This window comes from Neoarius graeffei, chromosome 13, assembly GCF_027579695.1.
Source record: "Neoarius graeffei isolate fNeoGra1 chromosome 13, fNeoGra1.pri, whole genome shotgun sequence".
Taxonomy (NCBI): domain Eukaryota; kingdom Metazoa; phylum Chordata; class Actinopteri; order Siluriformes; family Ariidae; genus Neoarius; species Neoarius graeffei.
The window spans coordinates 54755143-54779199 of record NC_083581.1 but is presented as its reverse complement, the minus strand read 5'-3'; the positions used below and the strand labels follow the sequence as shown (position 1 = coordinate 54779199).

The following is a 24057-nucleotide window of genomic DNA, read 5'->3' as shown; positions in this document are numbered from 1 at the left end:
TAGGGTGCGATGGATTCGTCTTGACGCATGGATTCCAGAGATAATGGAATTTTGTTTCTACCCAAAACGCATCATGAGATATGAGCCAAAAGACATTTTTCCCAGTTATAGCGCCCCCTAGCAGCCAATTTGTTCCAAATTTTTTGCTGCCCTTTGGGGATGCGTGGTGCATAATGCCACCAAGTTTCGTTAAGATACGCCAAAGGGTGGCCGAGAAATGAGCACACTTCCTGTTTTGCATCTGCCTTCCAATTTTGATTGGCTGCCACGGCCAAACGCTTAGGAAATTGTAAAAACCGGGTAAGTTTTGTATGCAGCTTAGTCCCCAGTTGCCATCTACCAAGTTTGGGAGAAATTCTTCAAAAATTGAGGGAGGAGAAGCATTTTAATTGATTTTCACATAATTCAAAATGGCGGAAAATCTCCTGGGTAGAATATGACGAGACAGGGCGCGTTGGATTCCTTTTGAGCCAAGCATCCCAGCGATACTAAGAATTTGATGATCAGACGTATTGTTCAAAAGTAACAAGCAGAAATGTACCTGTGATTTTGACCTGTTGGTGGCGCTAGAGAGTTTGAGGTGTTGAGTTGAAATTTGGTGACATGATCCTTGAGGCAGCCTAGAATCAGTGTGCCAAGTTTAAAAACCTCTAGTCAGATGGTTATATGTGTTGCCATAGAATTTCATTGATTTTAACAAAATTCAAAATGGCGGAAAATCCTCAAGGCAGAATATGACGTCATAGGATGCGATGGATTCGTCTTCAGCCAAGAATTCCTGACATAGTGGAATTTTGTTTCTAGGCCAAACGCATCATGAGATATGAGCCAAAAGACATTTTTCCTAGTTATAGCGCCCCCTAGCAGCCAATTTGTTCCAACTTTTTTGTGGCCCTTTGAGAAGGGGTACCGCATAATCCCACCAAGGTTCGTCAAGATCGGCCAAAGGGCCGCCGAGAAATGAGCACACTTCCTGTTTCGCGTCTTCGCAGCCAAATTTGATTGGCTGCCACGGCCAAACGCTTGTGAAATTCAAATCACCGGGTATAACTTTTGTGCAGGTTGGTCCAATTATGCTATCTTCCAAGTTTGGGAGAAATTGGTAAAAAGTTGAGGGAGTTGAAACATTTTAATTGATTTTCACAAAATTCAAAATGGCGGGAAAAATATATGGGCGGAAATGACATCATGGGGTGCGTTGGATTCGTCTTGGCCCAAGGATTCCAGGGATACTAAGTTTTTGAAAATCAGACCAACGGTTCAAAAGTTACAAGCAGAAATGTACCTGGGATTTTGACCTGTTGGTGGCGCTAACGGGTTTGAGGTAGAGGCCTGAAATTTGCTGAGAGGAATGTTGAGAGTGTCTAGAATCAGTGTGCCAAATTTCACAACTTTTTACCAGACGGTTCTATGGGCTGCCATAGACTTGCAGAGGCGGAAGTGGACTGAATAATAATAATAATAATAATAATAATAATAATAATAATAATAATAATAAGAAACAATAGAATCACTATGGGTGCCTTCGCAGCTTCTCTGCTTGGCCCCCAATAATAATAAGAAAACCGACAAACTCATTAGGGGCCTTCGCCAGCTTCGCTGCTTGGCCCCTAATAATAATAATAATAATAATGGATGACTTCGCGTTTGTACAGCTGCTGCTTCTCGTCGCTTAAAAATGGCGATCTTTCGCAGTCTTGTTATTGTTGTTGGTCTTAACAACTCCGCCCCCCCGCTGGCGTAAGCGGTTCTTTCCTCTGGCCCAGCAGAGAGTTGGTGCTAGCCTGGAACCGGTTTTTCTGGCCCCAGAGCCAGTTCTTTGTCAGTGGAAACAGAAAACCCGGTTCCAAACTAAGCACTGGCCCCGAACCAGCCCTGGAACTGCTTTGGTGGAAAAGGGGCATTGCTCAACGGCACTTCAGTCATTCCTGCTGGTCCAGGGAATCACACCAGCGACCTTTTGGTCCCAATGCTGCTTCTGTAAACATTAGGCCATGGCTTCCCCATTAACAAAGAAATCATATAATCATAGAGATTTGAGATTTTCTGTACAGAGGAAAATGTTTTCAACATTTATGGATGGAGTCTTGGGTATCTTTGCTTTGTAACAGTCAGATTTCTTTCATTGCAGAGGCAACATTACAAGCTGTAGGGCTTTTTTTTTGCTTGGTTTATGAACCTCAAGAGAGAAAGGTTTTAGGACTGCAGTTGTCATGAACAGTTTTGCACTCAAGTTTCCATCAATGAAGAGTTTATAACAGAGAGGAGGAGTATAGGAGCCTGGTGAGAGACTTTGCTGTGTGGTGCAACAGGAACCATCTGCAGCTCAACACCTCGAAGACCAAGGAGCTGGTCATTGACTTTGGGAGGTCCAGACCAAGGTCACGACCAGTTCTGATCGAGGGAGTCGAGGTGGAGGCTGTGGATTCCTACAAGTACCTCGGGCTGTGGCTGGACAGCAAGCTGGACCAGGGGCGATTCTAGCATCTGATCTTTGGGGGTGCTTAGCCCCCAGAGCTGACAGCAGGGGCGATTCTAGCATCTAAGCAAACGTAAACGCTATGTTACATTAAATAAAATTGACTAACACACGGTGGTCTAGCACCATAGCACTTGTACAGCTCTGCACAAAAGTATCTCGATATGGATGATAAATGTCGTTTTTATCATTCTGTTCATAGACCAGGGAACATCAATATTGCATTATGCATATTATTGTGTTGTGTTTAACAATTGTAACTCCAGTCCGTACCTTCACATCTCGCTATGCCAGTAATACTCAGGTGCTACTTCGAGTTCCTCATCGGCGTGGAATCCAGTTAAAAAAAACACCATGTCGTAGCAAGCACTCGCGCAGACAGGCAATCCAATCAGAGGGGACGCAAGGAGGAGAGGTATTTTACTGCTCATAGAACTATCACGTAACAGGTGAATTCAAGAACACACACACGCCCGCGCACACATTCATTGCGCAGTGCGCAAGGGCACTTATTTCTGAAAATTACATCCAAAAGCAGTGTTCTTGAGGGTGCTGAGTTAGGGGGTGCTGAGCTCGTTTTTGGGGGTGCTTGAGCACCCCCAAAAATAGGCTAAACACGCCCCTGAGCTGGACTGGACTTGCAACACCAATCACTTATACAGGAAGGGACAGAGCAGGCTATACTTCCTTAGGAGGCTGCGGTCCTTGAACATCTGCAGGAAACTCCTGTAGATGTTCTATCAGTCTGTGGTCGCCAGTGTCCTGTTTTACACCGTGGTGTGCTGGGGGGGGGCAGGACATCCAAGGAGGACACATCCAGGCTGGACAAACTGATCAGGCGGGCCGGCTCTGTGGTCATCATGAAGCTGGACTCTCTGGTGACGGTGGCAGAGGTCTATGGACAAACTATTGAACATCATGGACGATGCCAGTCACCCTCTGCACACCGTCATCAGCAACCAGAGGAGCCTGTTCAGTGACAGAATGCTCCTTCCCAAGTGCAGGACGAACAGACTTAAAAACTCCTTTGTCCCTCACGCCATCAGACTGTACAACTCCTCTCTGGGGGGGAGGAGGGGTAACAGGAGGACAGAGGACAGGAAGGAGCAGTAGCCTAGCCGGACAATAAGCAATACTGGACAATAGGGGTGGGTATTGCCAAGGACCTCACGATACGATATGCATCACGATACTTGAGTCACGATACAATACGCATCACGATACTTGAGTCACGATACGATACTGCGATATATTGCGATATTCTACATAGTTCACTGAAAAATGTAAACGCATTATGCATCTTAAAATACAAGTTGTATGTACATCAGATGATAGGGATAATTCATGGGATAAACTGAGTCAAAACAATGTAATTCAAATTATCCATACCATTTTATTGTAACTATACAAGCGCAAGTTACAACATATTTGCAGGAACAACACACTGTCTGGAACACATTGAAAAGTGCAGTGGGCATCTTAGTCTCCCTGAACACAATTATGAAACAAAGTGCAGTGTGGGTCAGTGTCCACACACTGAAACTGAACTGAAACCTCAGTGAATCATGTTTCTTCTGAACTTTGAGTAAATACTCAAAATAAAATGCAGTGTCTCACACACACTAAAATTGAAAATGCAAAATAAAGTGCAGCTTCTTGCCTTTGGTCTTAAATGACAAAATTAAGTTCACAGTTACAGTAAGTCACACATCACTGAAGTAGACGGGAGGACTTTGGCGCTGTCCAGTGTAGTTTGCTTCGGGTCGGGTTTCGGTGGCTCCGGCTGAGCTAATATGTCGGGGTGGTGTCGTGCTAAGTAAGTTCACAAGTTTGTTGTGTTACCTGAATATCTAATTGGAGTGAAACAGGTTTTGCAGAGTGCGTACTCTTTGTCCAGCTCACTGTTTTTTTTTCTCCTTTCCTTTGGAATCCAAAGTGCCTCCAAACATCTGCCTTAAAGTTCGGCGGCGTCTCTAGGTTTACGTTAACAGCCATGCTTGCTTGTTTTTTTTTCCTCACTGCAACCACCGGGAAAAAAAGAGAAGACGAAGAGTGCCTTGCAGTGAGGTAGCAGCACAGCGACACCTTGCGGAGCGGAGGTGCGGAAGTCGTACTGGATTTACAACCCGTCTGAAACATGATTTATTATTTGAAAAAATATCGATATTCAAATTTTGAGTATCGATATTGAATCAGAAGACAAAGTATCGCGATATATCGCCGTATCGATAATTTTGCCCACCCCTACTGGACAATGTGCAATATAAAGTGCAATATCTCTCCTGCTGCCCCCCCTTCTTTCCCCTTCCTCTCTTCCCCGTATCTTATTCTTTTTATTTTTGTATATGTAAATGCTTAATTTATCTAGAAGTTTTTTCTCTATTTTCTATTCTCTGTTTATCCTGTAATGATGCTGCTGGAATCTTAATTTCCCTGAGGGAACCCTCCCAAAGGGATCAAAATAAAGTCCTATCTAATCTAATTTAATCAACGAAACTGACTTCATGTTAAAACTGTTAATGTTATAGTCATGTTGTCTGTTGTTGCCCAAATGAGGATGGGTTCCCTTTTGAGTCTGGTTCCTCTCGAGGTTTCTTCCTCGTGTCGTCTGAGGGAGTTTTTCCTTGCCACCGTCGCCACAGGCTTGCTCATTGGGGATAGATTAGGGATAAAATTAGCTCATGTTTAAAGTCGTTCAAATTCTGTAAAGCTGCTTTGCGACAATGTTTACTGTTAAAAGCTCTATACAAATAAACTTGACTTGAAAAGAGAGTGACAAGACTGTGTTCCTGGAAGCAATAATAGGAACTAACGTGTCTCATGGACATTTCATATTAAACTTAATGATGAATAGTTAAAAAGCACTGTGTTTGTTAAAGTAAAAAGGATCATTGGGAAGTTAACTGAAGCTTTCAATTCGACGTACTGTTACAGGAAAATAATCCTTATCAAGCCATATCACTCCACATTATCATGGATTATTTTCCTAGAACACCACACACTGTTGGGGTTTATTCTTTACATTGACTTCTGATGATGATGTTGGTGTGAATGCTGTTTTTTCAGCCGTGGTGTTGTGAAGAAGGGATGATCTGTTATGCTGTTTGAGGAGTAGAAAAGCAATGCTGATACATGGAATGAAGTTTCTGCTAATGATTAGATTTCCAAAATCGCAGCATTGCTATCAGTTTCGAAGGAGTAGGCAGTGATGGTGGTTCAGTGGACACGATTCTTAGCTACTGACCAGCGGTGAGTTTCCTAAAAGCCTCTTAACTATAAGAACATCTTAACTAGGCGAGAGAGCGTTCATTGTGCTGCTCGCTCTACCATTTAACGATGATCTTTGTGCTGCGATGCTTTTGGGAAACTCAGGCCAGAAGGCTGTAAAGGCAAATACTGTCCCAGAACCTACAGAGAACCTCTGCTCCCGAGTTCTCTCATCCTCGGAGAAAGCTCCTGTCCATTACATGAATGTAAACGGAGGCTAAATGCATTTGAATTGTTGTTGTGAATGGAAATATGCATTACATGGATACATGCAAGTAAAATTACTTTCAGCTCATATGTGCTGAAATGCTCATCACTCACACAAATGTTTACATTTATTTATTTAACATATTGCTACCTCAAAACGCACACTCAAACCTTACGCACATTATCAGTGACGGGTACTGGCTGACACTGTACTGGGGTGGGTTTCCAGAGGTGGACGGTAACAAAGTACATTTACTTGAGTACACTTTTTGAGTATCTGTACTTTTTTTTAAAGATTTTTTTTGGGCTTTTTGCACCTTTATTGGATAGGACAGTGTAGAGACAGGAAATGAGTGGGAGAGAGAGACGGGGAGGGATCGGGAAATTGCCTCGGGCCGGAATCGAGCCCGGGTCCCCGGATTTATGGTATGGCGCCTTATCCACCTGAGCCACGACGCCCCCAAGAGTATCTGTACTTTACTTAAGGTTTTTTTTTGGAAACTTATGACTTTAACTTCACTAGATTTGAAAGACAAATGTCATACTTTTTACTCCACTACATTTCTATCAAGGTCCTCGTTATTCGTTACTATGAAGTAGCTTTGAAAGTGGATATTTTTTCCTTTTCTTTTCTAAAACACAACTGATTTTTCCGCAGGTGACACTGAGACAGCCTATCAATAATCACTAGGGTCACGTCACATCCATAGACTGTACAAAATCAAGTTCAGTGATTTCTCAGCAGCGTTATTCGAACATGATCAGTTGATGGCAGAATGGAAGGAGGCGGTTCTTCTGAGGAATGCACACACACACCCATGGCCATACCTCGAACCCATGTTTCATTTCTGCAAGGACTATTTTGTTTTAAATGTTTGCCGAAAACGAACCACATCATGGCCTCCGAAAACTTGCCGTCCGACCTGCGGAAGCATATTGAGGTATATAAATATGTTTTATTCCAAGAGAAAGCTTGCAGTAAAGTTGTCTGTGCTTTTAGAGCTAGCGATAACGTTGCAATAGCTATGCAGTCTGGTTAGTCAAATGACTTTCTATGGATTTGCCCGCCAAGTTGCCGTAGCCTTGTCCACGGCTAACGTTAACACATAGCTAGTTAACTTGGACACTGTTAGTTACATTGTTCTCCACGGGCCCTTTTAAAGTGGCGCACCGCCACGTTATAATTCTGGCCCGCCACCCTTCCCGTGGCCAAAAAACCCCCAAAACAAAACAACACCCCGTAACTTCATCAGTATACACCAAATAAATTGCAAAGTATTTGCTTTATTATAATTTTGTAACTATTTAACACGCAGAAGACCATTAAACGAATGCATACGGGGCTACCTGAAGTGGCCACGTGATTGCAATAGAAAAACATCCGGCCGGCTGCGTACAGATTGTGACACAGAGCTCTGCAGATTGAGGTCTCTCCCTGTGTTACACTACACCGCACCACATTACACTATACTGACACGCAGTAACGTTGGAAGCTACAAGCTGCAGCTAGCCAGCAGCTAAATAACTTTGCGGGTGCACACGAAGGTTATTTGTAGCGTTATTGTGCAACGGTTACACTTATCTATTGTCTTTACTGTAACAGTGTATGGTCAGAAACCATATAACAGCGCGCACACACACATTAGTTAAGTTCAGGTCTTTTATTTTACGCATCTGTGATTGTGTAGGCGAGAGCTGCATTTTCCCGTTGCTTCACTGTGGTTGTTTACTGCAGGACTTCCGGGTTCCTGGGTCAAAGAACCCGAACTACGGAGGCCGGGGTGGCTTTGTAGTGCCAGTCTCAGACACGCGCACCAGCTCGTGCATGGATTGTAATGGTTTTACCCAATTAACATTAGGGTTGTTTTACAATCAGGGTATAAAGTTTGTGTCACAGGGATCCAAAATTCAAATTGATTCAAACTGGTTCTTGTACCAGTTTTTAAGTGAAGGACAAGTTAAAGAACAGATTTCAGGTCATTTTTTGACATGTGTATGGTAGTTTTGTGTAATCTGCTATAAGATAAAGAAGATTAAGTGTAGCTTTAAGCAGGGCTGGGAGAAACAAATGAAGTAATTCTCGGAGAGGACTTTTTTTTTGACAATTCAGAATCCACTACTTCCACAGTGCTTTTAAATATAAGGCTGTAAGCTTTGTGTTAGTTGTCTCTAATATTTATGTCCCAATATCTTGACCACATTTTAGGATGAAAATAATCATTTTAGATATGTTATTTTATATTGAAAAATTAGCTGTCTCGGAGAGGACTTTTTTTGGACACAATTACATACTAATTTGATCAAAATAGTCTGAAAACTTACTGGCATTCAACATTAAAACTTAACTATGTTTCCAATGATATGGAACCAAATATGTGTTTTATGGTATAAAGAATGATTTAAGTGCATCCCTTTTGGAGTTACCTGTGGTCAAAAAAGCACTTTTTCTAAATGACACGAGTAATTTTGCTAAATATGACATATATTGCCATACATTCACCAAAAATAACGTTATCACCAAATTTTTTTTGCATGGTAAATAGAGCCATCACAGGGCTACAATAAACAGCCAAGTTTATTTAGTCAAGCCTTTTGATATTGAAGATAATAAGTGTTAAATGTGATTTTTAGCTTGCGTACCCTGATTGTAAAACAACCCATTAATTATGTGTATTGTAAAAAATTTATGCATTTATTGTAATTGGGTATTTTGTTTATGAATTATATGGCCCTTTTCCACTACCCTTTTTCAGCTCACTTCAGCTCGCTTCAGCCCGACACAGCTCGCGTTTCGACTACCTCAGAACAACACGACTCGGCTCGCTTCAGCCCTGCTCAGCACCCAAAAACTCGCACGGTTTTGGAGTGGGGCTGAAGCGAGCCAAACTGAGCCGAGTGGGGCTAGGGGCGTGAGGAGACACTCCCCTGTGCACTGATTGGTGAGGAGGAGCGTCCTCACACGCCCACACACGCCCCGCGAGCATGCTGGGATCTGTAAACACCGTAAACCCGGAAGAAGAAGAATTACGAGAATTTCTGAAGCCTTATGCGCCTCGCCTCATCTATACGCTCTTGCCAGTATCTGTTGGCGTTGTCGGTGACAACAAGCCACAGCACCAAGACCAGCAACACTAACGACTCCATGTCCTCCATGTTTATTGTTTACTATCCGGGTCGTGAGACTACCGCTTAAAAGCTCACTGATGTCACTGTTTGTGCCGCCTAACGACATCACGTGACGTCCACCCACTTTCGCTAACTCCACCCAATGTGTCCACCCACTTCCAGCCAGCACGGTTCAGCGCGGTTGTAGTCAAAATGCAACTCCAACAGCCGCACTCAGCTCGACTCAGCCCAACTCAGCACGGCACGGCTCAGCCCAACTCAGCCGCGTTGGTAGTGGAAAAGCGGCAATAGAGATTATTGGCATGCACTTAAACCTGAAATTGTTACGTAAATGTATGGTTTATGTGATGTTAGTAATATAAAGTAATTGGTATCTTCCAGCGGGTGGGGACAGGCCACTATATCTAGCCCTCTGAAGGGAGGTGGATTAGTTGGGTGACATGGGCACTGTCTGTAATGTGCATGTAATCAGGCGGTGCAAACATAGTGTAATACAGTATTCTGTTTTGTAGACAAAGTATTTTTTTGTTGTAATAATTACTTGAACTTTTATTTTATTATTATAATTTGTGTTAAATTTATGCTGCTACTTTGGGAAACTGGACCCAATAAAACATCTTGTATTAAAAGTTCTATCCTTGTCCATCAGATATGTACAGTAAGAATGGTGTTAATTTTTTGTAAAATGATTTTAACGATGATTTAGCATTTCCTATCCATTTAGGCCAGTTTCACTGTCAAAAAACCCCAAAGTCTGTCAGCTTCAGGGGGCTTAGCCCCCCCAGGCTCTGCCCCTGGACCCCGTTGGGGGCCTAGGCGGCCTCCGAACCCCTGCCACCACCTTTTATTTTTGAAAAGTGGAGAACCCTGAGTTAGCATATAAAAACGGAGTTACACTAACATGACTAACGTTAACTTATCTGTAGTCCTTTCAGAAATATGTTTTAGCATAATCTTGCCAAATAAACAAAATGTAGAAATCTTTATTTTCTAGTAACGTTAGCTACCCAATATGATTTTGAGTTTGAAAAGAGTTTGCTAGCATGTCAGGTGACTAGCTAGCTTAACGTTAAAACGCGATGAAGAACGCATGCTGTGCCATTTTGTGAATTCACAAAATAATCCAGTAGGTTGCTTCAGAGGCATGAGGTGTTATAAGCATTGTGACAATAATACAACGTGTTGACAGAAAATGTACTTTTAATACTTAAAATCAAGTACTTTAACGCAAGTAAAAATTTGACTGGAGAACTTTCACTTGTATCGGTGTAACATTTGACCACTGGGATCTGTACTTTGACCTGGTGACTTGTCCAGGGTGTACCCCGCCTCTCGCCCATAGTCAGCTGGGATAGGCTCCAGCTTGCCTGCGACTCCTTTTCACGTGACGTCACGACAAACGCGGCCGCCATTTTGGACATGTACTACCAGTAGTTTACCACAGCCAACATTGAGGAACGGCAGCAAAGAAAGTGTTTATTTTCAGCAAGACTTCCATCATGCCACTATATTGTTGTGCACCTGGATGTAGTAACCATCAACAAACAAGGCAAGGGTTATCATTTTATCGGATCCCGGTAGATGCTGACCGACGGAGAAGATGGATAGCGGCATACCAACGCTTGTGTAGTGACCACTTTGTTGGAGCTAAGACGAATAAAATTAGCCAGAAAAGGCATTACATTGCTGTTAACATTCCATTCTAGTTTACTGTAATTATGATCTGGCAGCTATTTACACCGGATCCAGTGTAAATAGCTGCCAGAGCCAACGTCCGAGGTTCCGGAGCGCGCTAGCTCGCGGCCGGCCGGAGTGCACTCCGGCAAGCTCGGACGTTGGCTCCGGCAGCTATTTACACTGGATCCGGTGTAAATAGCTGCCAGATCATAATTACAGTAAACTAGTAAATACAGTTTTCTGCATCTCGCTCCTTTTTCTTTTATGTTTGTCGCCTTCCTTGCATTCAAACCGATTCGAGCCGAAGTCCACTACATGTCCAAAATGGCGGTCGCGTTTACGAAGGTCACGTGACTGAAAAGGGTCTATACAGGATAAGCGGCGACAGATAATGGATGGATGGATGGATGGATGGATGGATGGATGGATCTGTACTTTGACTTAAGTAATGAAGTTGGGTACTTTGTCCACCTCTGTGGGTTTCCCAAAAGCATCGTAGCACAAAGATCATCATTAAATGGTAGCGCGAGCATCACAGTAAACACTCTCTCCTAGCTAAGATGCTCTTAGCGTTAAGAGGCTTTTGGGAAACCCACCCCTGTCTGTTTGTGCTAGTTGTCTTTTTTTGCACTGTCCTTGATGTTTGCACTTTATGTTGTTTGTGAAGTTTACAGTCTGTAATGTTTGCACTTGCTGCACTTTATGTTGTATTGTAGATCTGTAGTCCTGTGATGTTTAATGTAGCACCATAATCCTGGAGAAACGTTGTTTCGTTTTAACTGTGTACTGTACCAGCTGCATATACAGTGCTGAGCGTAAATGAGTGCACCCCCTTTGAAAAGTAACATTTTAAACAATATCTCAATGAACACAAACAATTTCCAAAATGTTGACAAGACAAAGTTTAATATAACATCTGTTTAACTCATAACATGAAAGTAAGGTTAATAATATAACTTAGATTACACATTTTTCAGTTTTACTCAAATTAGGGTGGTGCAAAAATGAGTACACCCCACAACAAAAACTACTACATCAAGTACTTTGTATGGCCTCCATGATTTTTAATGACGACAGCACCAAGTCGTCTAGGCATGGAATGAACAAGTTGGCGACATTTTGCAACATCAATCTTTTTCCATTCTTCAACAATGACCTCTTTTAGTGACTGGATGCTGGATGGAGAGTGATGCTCAACTTGTCTCTTCAGAATTCCCCAGAGAAAATAATTTCTTTACACCACAAAGGTGAAGGCTACAAGAAGATCAGTAAAGCTTTACTTATCAGTCAGAATACTGTAGCAAAAGTGGTACAAAAATTTAAGAAAGATGGAACTGCAACAATCTCACAGAGACGTCCAGGTCGTCCACGGAAGTTAACACCTCGACAGGAGCGTCTTCTGATGAGAAGGGTTGAAGAAAATTGGCATGCAAGTTCACTGCAGTTATCTAAAGAAGTAGAAAGCCAAACTGGGGTGACTATTTCCTGTGACACAATACAGCGTACACTGCAGAGGAATGGCATGCATGGATGCCGTCCACGAAAGAAGCCTCTCCTAAAGCCCAGGCACAAAAAAGCCCACCTAGAGTTTGCCAGGGCCCATGCTGACAAAGATGAAGACTACTGGGACTCTATACTCTGGAGTGATGAGACCAAGATAAATGTTTTTGGAACTGACGGCTAAGGCTGGGCAATATATCGGTATTACGACTACGAACGATATATTTTTGAAATCGATATGTAGTTGAGATAATATCGTCATACCAGGCTTTTAGGCAGGATTTTTTTTTAGGGAGTCTAACTTTTTTGCAGGTGTCACTGTATGTGGCGAGGTGTAGCGGCGCGTTGAGCGCCGCTGGCACGAGTGTTTTAGGGGGTTCCGGGGGTACTCCCCCGGAAAATTTTGAAATTTCTAATGCTCTCAAATGCTATTTCCTTCATTTTGACAGCAAATTTTGAGCAATACAGCCAAGTGTTTTTGCCTTTGTTACAACATTCTTGTATCAATAGTATGAATAGGGTCCCTTTCAATGTACAAAGGAAGCTGCAAGTCTCAGGTACGACTGGAAGGTGGTATTTCTACTTTATGTCGTTGTGTTCAAAAGATATGGGCTGTCAAACACACTTTGACAGATTGTGACACCCTATAGGGTTGGTTGTCACAATGTTATTTCAATGGGGCGGTACAGGAACCGAAAATACATACATATTTTTGAGAATTATGTAAAAATGTTAAAGAAAATGTATTCAAAATACATGTAGGTATAACAGATTGGTAATACAATATCAACTTTGGGAACACCAAAACAAAATACACTGCAAACTGCGTATATTTTTAATGAATATTATTATTAAAATGGGTATATTTCTGGGATTTTTTGAGCTGGAGTTGCATATTAAGCATGACAAATTAGCTATAAAGCTTTCTGATCGCAGAATACTACATAAATAAAGCTTGTTGTAGCTGTGTTTGTCTCAGTCAGTAGTGCACCTATTGCAATTGCATTACATGTGACAACCAACCCCGAACACAGTGTGACAACCAACCCCGGCTGACCAGTTTTGCTTTCAAAGCCGCTAGCGTCCAAAGATTTAGTATAACAAAGAAAAAAACACACAGGAAATATGGCTAAGTCTTCAAACATTATAATGGTATAATCCCAGCATCCTTTAGAACGTGTCGTATTTGATTATTGTTTAGCCTACTAGAAATACTACCCGCCGGCTCGACTACCACACTCTCCACTACGTAGCCTGTAATGTTGGGAAAATCTGCATGAAAATGTGTTATTTACTGTTAAAAGGATTTATTCGGGATAAATAACATGTCAGGTAAGGCCGGTTTTCTATAGACTACATTCCACATTTAGCTGCGGCAATATAGTCTACGGCTATATTGTCTGGATATTTATGCCAGTGTCTCCTAGGCATACATCTTTTCCCCCTCTGCTCTGGGAACGCATATTACAAGTGCTTTGTACACCAAATTTATTTAATAACCCATTTATTTATAACGAGGGCTCTCACAACTTTGAAATTAGTGCAGCCATAGAAACGCGTGTTTCTGTAGCTCTGCGGCGGGTGCCTATATTTTGTACTCTGGGCTCGTGCTGTTGCTATGGTAACCCTGGGCGTCTTCGGGAAAGACAGCTGTCAAAGCGAGACTTCTGAAATTTCCAAAATGGCGGTGTCAACAAAGCTTGTAGATCCTCGGAAAGCTCAGACTCGGCGATTTTTTAACATATTCAGCTAAGTTACCGGACATAACACGGGCGGAAATATTAGGGCGTCTTTAGGGCGTCGTACTAAAAAGTAGGGCGTCCAATTTCTTGTTTTTTTCAGTACAGGGCGTCGAAAAGACGCCCAGACGCCCCTCTATCTAAAAGCCTGCGTCATACCGATATAATTTTAATAATGGACCATTTTATCAAAAGCCACTTGCTCTTCTGTGTTCCGACCATTCAGACAGCCGCAGCCAGAGCTGTAGCTCTCTCGCGTTGCTCAACTGCGCCCCTTGCATATGCACGTTCTCCCTCGCAGCACTACAAACTTTCAAACATGGCCGAGTCGGTCGATGAGGCAGAACTTGTTCCAAAGAAGAAGAACAATGGCTCGGTTATTTGGAGGCATTTTGGATTCAAAATTACTGATGAGGAACAGGAGGCTATATGTAAAGAGTGTCGTAAGAAATTTATCCTAAAAGGTGGAAGCACCACCAACTTATTCCACCATCTACAGCACCAGCACAAACTGCGTGGAGCTGCAACTGCAGCCTCCAAGACTTCGCAGCCTGTGACCTCTGTTGTGATGAAACAAAACTCCTTGGAAGCTTCATTTAGTAGTGTTGTGTCTTACGACAGAAAATGTAAAAAATGGCGTGACATAACCAAGGTGGTGGCCTACCATATCGCGAAGGACATGGTCCCTGTCTCGGGCCATTATTAAAAAATGTTCTGTTTCTGGTCCACCGGCCGGGTGAGTGCCGTTTGTGCAGTTGAAATTTTTTTTTAACGCCGGTTTTTTGACATTTTTTTGAAGATACTTTTTGGGCTTTTTTCACCTTTATTGGATAGGACAGTGTAGAGACAGGAAATGAGCAGGAGAGAGAGAGACGGGGAGGGAATCAGGAAATGACCTCGGGTCAGAATCGAACCCGGGTCCCCGGATTTATGGTGTGGCGCCTTATCCACCTGAGTCACGACGCCCCCAGGTTTTTCGACATTTTTTTCGGGTTCATAAATCTAAAATCGAACCTGACATTTACTCATTCCGCACAGAATATAGAATTGAATCAGCTCTGCGCATGCGCCGTGCGGCACAAAAAAAAATGGCAGCCACCGTCAAGGAAGGAGATCTGGAGTCTTCAAACACTTGCTTAAGTGTGAAATCGCAAAATGGTATTCTAGCGAACAACAAAATAGTAAAGATTCAGAAAAACAAATCATTCAGTGATCATTTTAATAGTGTAATTTCATCCGAACTAGGCCTAACGCTCGATTTAGAACTACAAAAAGTCTGTGTGTCGGACATTTTAAGTACCTTTGTAAAAAAGTTTTGCAAATGTTGCAGTCACCATTTAAAATGCTAACTTAAAGTTTTTGTACAAGTTTCAGTTGATTAAACTGTCATTTTATTAAATGTGTCTGCTTTTGTAATAAAAAAGCACTGAAAGAAAAAGCAAACACAGCATTGCGATTTCTTATCCATCCATATATTAAAAAAAAAAATCCCTCCCTCCCGACTGAAAATTTTTTTGCTCACCCGGTGGACAGGAAAGGGATTTTTTTTTAAGGATGGCCTCGGTTGTAGAGCAAAAGGGCTTTGTAAACATGCTTAAAGACACTCAACCCAAGATATGAGTTACCTAGTCGTAATTACTTTGTAAGACAAGTTCTGCGGTGCAGCACGGTGGTGTAGTGGTTAGCGCTGTCGCCTCACAGCAAGAAGGTTCTGGGTTCGAGCCCCGTGGCCAGCGAGGGCCTTTCTGTGTGGAGTTTGCATGTTCTCCCCGTGTCCGCGTGGGTTTCCTCCGGGTGCTCCGGTTTCCCCCACAGTCCAAAGACATGCAGGTTAGGTTAACTGGTGACTCTAAATTGAGCGTAGGTGTGAATGTGAGTGTGAATGGTTGTCTGTGTCTATGTGTCAGCCCTGTGATGACCTGGCGACTTGTCCAGGGTGTACCCCGCCTTTCACCCATAGTCAGCTGGGATAGGCTCCAGCTTGCCTGCGACCCTGTAGAACAGGATAAAGCGGCTAGAGATAATGAGATGAGATGAATTGTTATCGATAGCAAGTTTTTCACATGTCTAGGCCATCATAAATTTGCTGGTCATCTAGGCCCTACTCCAACAGGATTTTTTTCGTAAGGGGATGAACACTTTGTTGGAGCATTGAGCACACATATGAGCCTACAGGCTTCATAATTACCCTCATGGTTGCCCATTTTTGTTTTGCTTTATTTGTTTATTGCAAGTTGAAATAACCACTGGAATTGATTAAAGCAGAGTCCACTTTATTATTTGCATGTACTCTTTGCCAATAAATTTATGTTTCTTACTGACAGGACACGGGATGGATGACAACCGGATCATGAGGGCCATCTCCGTGTGCAAAAAGATAGTCAGTGCATTTTCATACAGCTGGCTCAAAAGGAGGGAACTCTCAGAAATTCAACAACGGCTTGGACTTCCAACTCATCAGCTGATCACAGAATCCGCCACTCGCTGGGGATCAAGACAGCTGATGATTGAAAGAATCCTTGAGCAGGAGGCAGCCATAACAAAGGTCCTTTCCTCACACAAAAAGACCAGACACCTAGCCCTGACTTGGCAAGACATCGAAGTACTGGAGACACACCAGAAGGCCCTAAAACCCCTCCATGACTTCACAGTCAGGGGAGGACTATGTGACACTTTCCTATATCAGACCTGTCCTTCATCTTTTCAGCACAGATATCCTGGCAGAGAAGGAAGATGGCACTGAGTTGTACAGCTGCATTATGAATTACCTCAATAACAAGTATGCCGATCCAGCTACAAGTGACCTACTGGACATGGCCACATTTGTGGACCCACGTTTCAGGGATGCATATGTTCAAAGAGACAGGGTTGATGCCTTGAAACGGAGAGTTGTGGCTGAGGCAAAGGCCCTCTTGCCTGATGAGGAGAGCTGTGAGCCTACTCCAACTTCGCTGTCAGCAGACGAAGAGGCAACAATGGGACCACCAACAGCAAAGAAGTCACTGTCCAGCTTTTCCCAATGTAGCGCAGCGACCAGCAGTAACACACTGACACAGGATGAGAAAATTGAAAATGAACTTTCAAGCTATTTGCTCTCAGCTAGGGTAGAGAGTGATACAGATCCTCTGAAATGGTGGAGGGAACATGAGACAGTCTACCCAGCACTTAGCCACCTTGGAAAGAAATATCTCTTAGTACCTGCCACCAGTTCTCCCTCAGAGCGAGTTTTCAGTTGCAGTGGTAACACTGTAACATGCTATAACCCAGCAGAAGAACGAAGAACAACAGACTCAGGAAGAAGATCTCCAGAAGACTTTTTTCCTTTTTTATCTTTAGTTTCCGGGCGGCACGGTGGTGTAGTGGTTAGCGCTGTCGCCTCACAGCAAGAAGGTCCTGGGTTCGAGCCCCGGGGCCGGCGAGGGCCTTTCTGTGTGGAGTTTGCATGTTGTCCGCGTGGGTTTCCTCTGGGTGCTCCGGTTTCCCCCACAGTCCAAAGACATGCAGGTTAGGTTAACTGGTGACTCTAAATTGACCGTAGGTGTGAATGTGAATGGTTGTCTGTGTCTATGTGTCAGCCCTGTGATGACCTGGCGACTTGTCCAGGGTGTACCCCGCCTTTCGCCCGTAGTCAGCTGGGATAGGCTCCAGCTTGCCTGCGACCCTGTAGAAGGATAAAGCGGCTAGAGATAATGAGAGGAGATGAGATCTTTAGTTTCCTGATGGGTTCGGTGGTCCTGTTTTCACAGCTTTGTTTCTTAGAAGATTAGGTCTCATTGTATTTAGTATGGAGGATACGCACCAGGTCCTAGGGCCTGTGATTAGTTGACCGGAGTACCTAATCTGCTTTTTGTTGCTACAGTAATGCTTTTATGGCTGAGGACTACAGTTGACTTGCTAACTTTAGGACTGCACTCAAGTTTCCATCAACGAAACTGGCATCATGTTAAAGGAGTACGCCACCCCCAGGTGAAATTGAGTCAGTCCCTAGAGTTGGATGAGTGAGCCAAAGCGTTTTGTAGCCGACCCAGCCATTGTCCTGATCTAGAAACGCCCCGGTTAGCTTTAGCTTAGCGTAGTCGCTGTAATCCGGCGTGTCCAGCTAGCATGTCGTTGCAAAAGTGAATCAAATAACTCAAGATTTTTTATAATTATTTCTCATGACCTGTACATTCACATCGAGTACACATCAATGCAAATTAACACGAAGGGATTTACTAGACCAATTTATATCTGGAACTATTTTCGGCCACAGCACAGGCAATGTACCGCTGCAGGCGCAAAGACACCACGCAGCACCTGAAAACCCTCAACTTCCGTCAATACACCAGCGTGACTACTAAGTTGTGGTGCTGCGTGGTGTCTTTGCGCCTGCAGCGGTGCTTTGCCTGTGCTGTGGCTGAAAATAGTTCCAGATATAAATTGGTCTAGTAAATCCCTTCGTGTTAATTTGCATTGATGTGTACTCGATGTGAATGTACAGGTCATGAGAAATAATTATAAAAAATCTTGAGTTATTTGATTCACTTTTGCAACGACATGCTAGCTGGACACGCCGGATTACAGCGACTACGCTAAGCTAAAGCTAACCGGGGCGTTTCTAGATCAGGACAATGGCTGGGTCGGCTACAAAACGCTTTGGCTCACTCATCCAACTCTAGGGACTGCAGGGACTGACTCAATTTCACCTGGGGGTGGCGTACTCCTTTAAACTGTTAATGTTATAGTCATGCTGTCTGTTGTTGCCCAAATGAGGATGGGTTCCCTTTTGAGTCTGGTTCCTCTCGAGGTTTCTTCCTCATGTCGTCTGAGGGAGTTTTTCCTTGCCACCGTCGCCACAGGTTTGCTCATTGGGGATAGATTAGGGACAAAATTAGCTCATGTTTTAAGTTGTTCAAATTCTGTAAAGCTGCTTTGTGACAATGTTTGTTAAAAGCGCTATACAAATAGACTTGACTTGACTATAGGGCATCCCTGAAGCCTGAAACAGTGGATAGGCTAGTTTTCCTGGCACGGAACTTGTAAGAAATGTATAAGTTTAGGTAGTATTCTTCGTCAAACCTACCTCATTGTCACATTATGCGGGCATTTTTTTGTTGTGTATGTAGGCGTTATCATTATTGCCACTGTACCCAACCATTTTATTTTTATTATGGGTAATTTATTTTCTATACATTTTATTTTTTGAATCCTTGTGCAGTTAAATATTTACAAACAGGTCAGATATGTACTATGTAGCCTTCTTTTTTTCTTATTTGCACAGCTCTATATGCTAATTGGTTTATTATATTGGCGATTGATAGTCTATGTTTTGTGTTTCCTTTATTGTTTTCTTGTTGCAAAGCTCTAGGCCTGTGTTGTCAGTCAGGGTCGACTTCCTGCTCTAATGTTAATTTTGTTATTTGCACAGCTACATCAGAGCAGCTGTATGCCTATTGGTACATGTTATTGTTTACACTTTTTTGCACAGCTCTGTTAGAGCAATCTGAAATCAGTCTAATTAAAACTGGTTGTGTTGTCATAATTGTGGTGTTGAGTCAATACGAAACATTTCGCTCTTTCTGCTTAAAATATTGATATATACGGGTATCATATATCGCCAATCAGCCCCAAAATATCGGGATATCAGTTTTCGTCCATATCGCCCAGCCCTACTGACGGCTTCAAAACTGTATGGCGTCGCAAAGGTGAGGAATACAAAGAAAAATGCATGGTGCCTACAGTGAAACATAGTGGTGGCAGTGTCCTTATGTGGGGCTGCATGAGTGCTGCTGGTGTCGGGGAGCTGCATTTCATTGATGGCATCATGAATTCACAGATGTATTGCTCTATACTGAAAGAGAAGATGCTACCATCATTCCATGCCCTTGGTCGTCGTGCACTTTTCCAACATGACTAAACACGCATCTAAGGCCACTGTTGGATTTCTGAAGAAGAACAGGGTGAAAGTGATTCTTGCCCCTTTTCACCAAAGCAGTTCCAGGGCTGGTTCGGGGCCAGTGCTTAGTTTGGAACCGGGTTTTCTGTTTCCACTGACAAAGAACTGGCTCTGGGGCCAGAAAAACCAGTTCCAGGCTAGCACCAGCTCTTTGCTGGGCCAGAGGAAAGAACCGCGTACGTCAGCAGGGGTGGGCGGAGTTGTTAAGACCAACAACAATAGCAAGACCACGAAAGGTCACCATTTTTAAGCGACGAGATATTCAGTGTAAGTAAGAGTCAAAATGTAATCGCCGTCCACGCAAAACCTGTCGATCAACACAAACATATTGGATCTGCCATTTTCTGATCCCAATGAAGCACCGTAAAGCCAGAAGCAGCAGCTGTACAAACGCAAGGTCATCCATTATTGTTGTTGTTGCTTCTTCTTCTCCGTGTCGTTGTTGCTTCGATGTTCGCGCCAAGGTTTATGCAAACGCAGTGACGCAACTGATGTATACAGTGACATCATGACGTGGCTCCCCTTAGCACCCCGAGCTATGGAAAAGCAAACTGGTTCTCAGTTGGCTCGCAAGTTGAACGAGTTGTGAACCAGCACTGGAACTGATTTGGTGGAAAAGGAGTATCAGTGGCCAAGTATGTCTCCTGATCTGAACCCAATCGAACGCCTATGGGGAATTCTGAAGAGACAAGTTGAGCATCACTCTCCATCCAGCATCCAGTCACTAAAAGAGGTCATTGTTGAAGAATGGAAAAAGACTGATGTTGCAAAATGTCACCGACTTGTTCATTCCATGCCTAGAAGACTTGGTGCTGTCGTTAAAAATCATGGAGGCCATACAAAGTACTAGATGTACAGCGGTCTCAAAAGTAGCCGGTCACCGGTGGCAAATCGCCAGCTATGGCTTGTTATGCCGCCGGCTACCGTCAGTCGAGTCACAAAATTTAATATTAAATATTTCTGACAGCAAAAAAAGTTGTGAACGTAAATTACATCCACTATGTCATGTATGTCCGTTGCCGCGTCAACTGTGTTTACATCCTCGACACGAGTGCAGCCATTACTGCCGCCTGTGTTGCCAGATTGGGAGGTTTCCCGCCCAATCTGGGCGGTTTTAAGTGCATTTTGGCGGGTTTTGAACATATTTTGGGCTGTAAAACGTCAGCAGTATCTGGCAACATATTTTTTTTACTTAATACAAGAAATTAATGGATGCCAACATTTTTGCCAAAATGTTATTTTATTTTCCATTGTTTAGGCAGCTTCAGCATCATACTGTGAGATTCTGTTCAAATTGTTTTTTTTTCTTCTATGAAGCCTGAGTCATTTATTTTATTAGTTTATAATTATTGTTTAATTTAGTCTTCAGGAGAGACTGACTGCACACAGTACTAGTATTAATAGTTTTTTTTCTTACATGAAAGCTGAGGCATTTATATTATATTTTAAGGTAACTTCATGTTGTGCTGTGAGGTTCTCTGCACTTTAACTTTTGAACCAACAGGTGCATTTGGATAAGTAAAGCCTATTTTTCTGCATTTTTGTAGTCCTGGTAATCTTTTATATTGGTAAAGTTGTTTATCGGATCATTTCTCAGTGTCTGTTTTTTTAATCAATAGTTTTTCAGTAATAACTTAATATTTAACATATCACTCAATTTTAAACAACCCCCGCACCTCCCCCATGGGCTGCCCCCATAGTCTCCAAAATTTCTGTGGGAAACACTGGCGTGCGTAACAACGCTAATCAAGCTTAAGCTAGACGACCCGCCTCAAATACCCGTCCCGGGTAAATGTTATCCCAATTTTAGATGGCCTGTTCCAAACCATCCCACCCCATGAAAAATTCGTACTTGCATCTCTCTCTCTCTCTCTCTCATATATATATATATATATATATATATATATATATATATATATATATATATATATGAGTGATTCCACACTTATGGGTACTGAAATGGGGACATGAACTTATTCACCTAAAACCATTTCTTTTTTTACCATCAGGTCACAAAACATGTAATCTTTAATGAATGATATGTTAAAAGATAACTTTAATTTTCTGAGATGTAATAAAAACATATTTATATGCCAAAGTCAAGCCTATGAGTTCCAAAATGATGTCTGTTACATTACTTCTGTTACGATTGTCCATCTCGCGTCTGTTACAAATTAATTACAATCTAGCTATATACCATGTTAATGTTATTGAATGTGTATGTTTATTCTACTACACGTTTATTAATTATATTTGCTAAAACATCACCTTCCTATGTTTCGAAAAGTAATTCTACATTGTTAAAACTGAGAATATATATGTCCACAACACTTCTGTTACATTCTGACTTTGGCATATAAATATGTTTTTATTACATCTCAGAAAATTAAAGTTATCTTTTAACATATCATTCATTAAAGGTTACATGTTTTGTGACCTGATGGTCAAAAAAGAAATGGTTTTAGGTGAATTTTTAAAAATAAGTTCATGTCCCCATTTCAGTACCCATAAGCGTGGAATCACTCATATATATATATATATATATATATATGGCGGCACGGTGGTGTAGTGGTTAGCGCTGTCGCCTCACAGCAAGAAGGTCCGGGTTCGAGCCCCGTGGCTGGCGAGGGCCTTTCTGTGTGGAGTTTGCATGTTCTCCCCGTGTCCGCGTGGGTTTCCTCCGGGTGCTCCGGTTTCCCCCACAGTCCAAAGACATGCAGGTTAGGTTAACTGGTGACTCTAAATTGAGCGTAGGTGTGAATGTGAGTGTGAATGGTTGTCTGTGTCTATGTGTCAGCCCTGTGATGACCTGGCGACTTGTCCAGGGTGTACCCCGCCTTTCGCCCGTAGTCAGCTGGGATAGGCTCCAGCTTGCCTGCGACCCTGTAGAAGGATAAAGCGGCTAGAGATAATGAGATGAGATATATATATATCCCTGCACGCTTTGCGTGCATTATGTCTGCCGCTGGCAGACATTTTAACATTTTGCACCCTGCTGTAAATTATTTGTACCCTGCTATTCTCCCAAACTTTGAAGCCCCTGGATGTAGTAGTTTTTGTTGTGGGGTGTACTCATTTTTGCACCACCCTAATTTGAGTAAAACTGAAAAAATGTGTAATCTAAGTTATATTATTAACCTTACTTTCATGTTATAAGTTAAACAGATGTTATATTAAACTTTGTCTTGTTAGCATTTTGGAAATTGTTTGTGTTCATTGAGATATTGTTTAAAATGTTACTTTTCAAACGGGGTGCACTCATTTACGCTCAGCACTGTAGTTGAAATGACAATAAAAAAGGCTTGACCTTGAAAATAAACCCAGTTTAGTAGACAGATATCCTCTCTACTGACCTCATCATCTTGTGTTGCCTTCTGTTAATGAGCCCGTGGGTTGTGTGAAGACAAACAACATGCTGTCTCAATGTCATACAAACCCGAATTCAGAAATTGAGGAGTTTGCAGTAAGTAAACAAACAAACAAACAAACACAGTAACTCACATAACAACACAGAGCAGGTGCTAACAGCTTAGCCTAAAGCTACACACACACACATCCGTCAACAGACAACAGCAACGCATTTATTTTCGGATACTGAACCCTTACCTGCTCACTGAATTTATTCAAGGTCTGAAAATCACTGCTCACACTGTCAGGCAGAGGGTCTTTAGTAAAATGCAACTGCAACATTATCTCAAACTAATTCCTTCCCTATCCAATAACTCCTGCAACTCCAGCTTCACAGCTGCTTCCACATTTCCGCTCAGAATCAGAAGCGTGAGATTCGCTCCAGCACTTTCGACATTGTCGCACAACGTGTTCTGGGTGAAAAACTTTATTAGATTATCATAATACAGTCAGGGTATTCCAAGTAATACAAAAAAAATTTAATTTTTTTAATTATATAGACTAATATATATATATTTTTTACAATAAGGACTTGATATGTTACAGGTGTTATTTTTGGTTTAGGCTATAGCTAGACTAGTCTACACACTATGCTTCATTTCTAACAGTAAATACAGTTTACTCTTAGAAATATTTGTCACATGCACACTTCAAGCACAGTGAGAGTCATTCTCTGCATTTAACCCATCTGAAGCAGTGAAAACACACACACACATACA

General features: G+C 42.4%; 1 protein-coding gene across 1 annotated transcript in view; it reads right to left on the bottom strand.

Moving 5' to 3' along the window:
- Nucleotides 1–23705, bottom strand: part of commd7 (COMM domain containing 7) — a 68857-nt gene extending 45152 nt beyond the window's left edge. The window contains exon 1 of the mRNA XM_060938058.1: nucleotides 23537–23705. Within this exon, the coding sequence (XP_060794041.1) occupies nucleotides 23537–23620 (84 nt within the window). The 5' untranslated portion in view covers nucleotides 23621–23705. The remainder of the gene's footprint in view (nucleotides 1–23536) is intronic.
- Nucleotides 23706–24057: the final 352 nt, after the last annotated feature.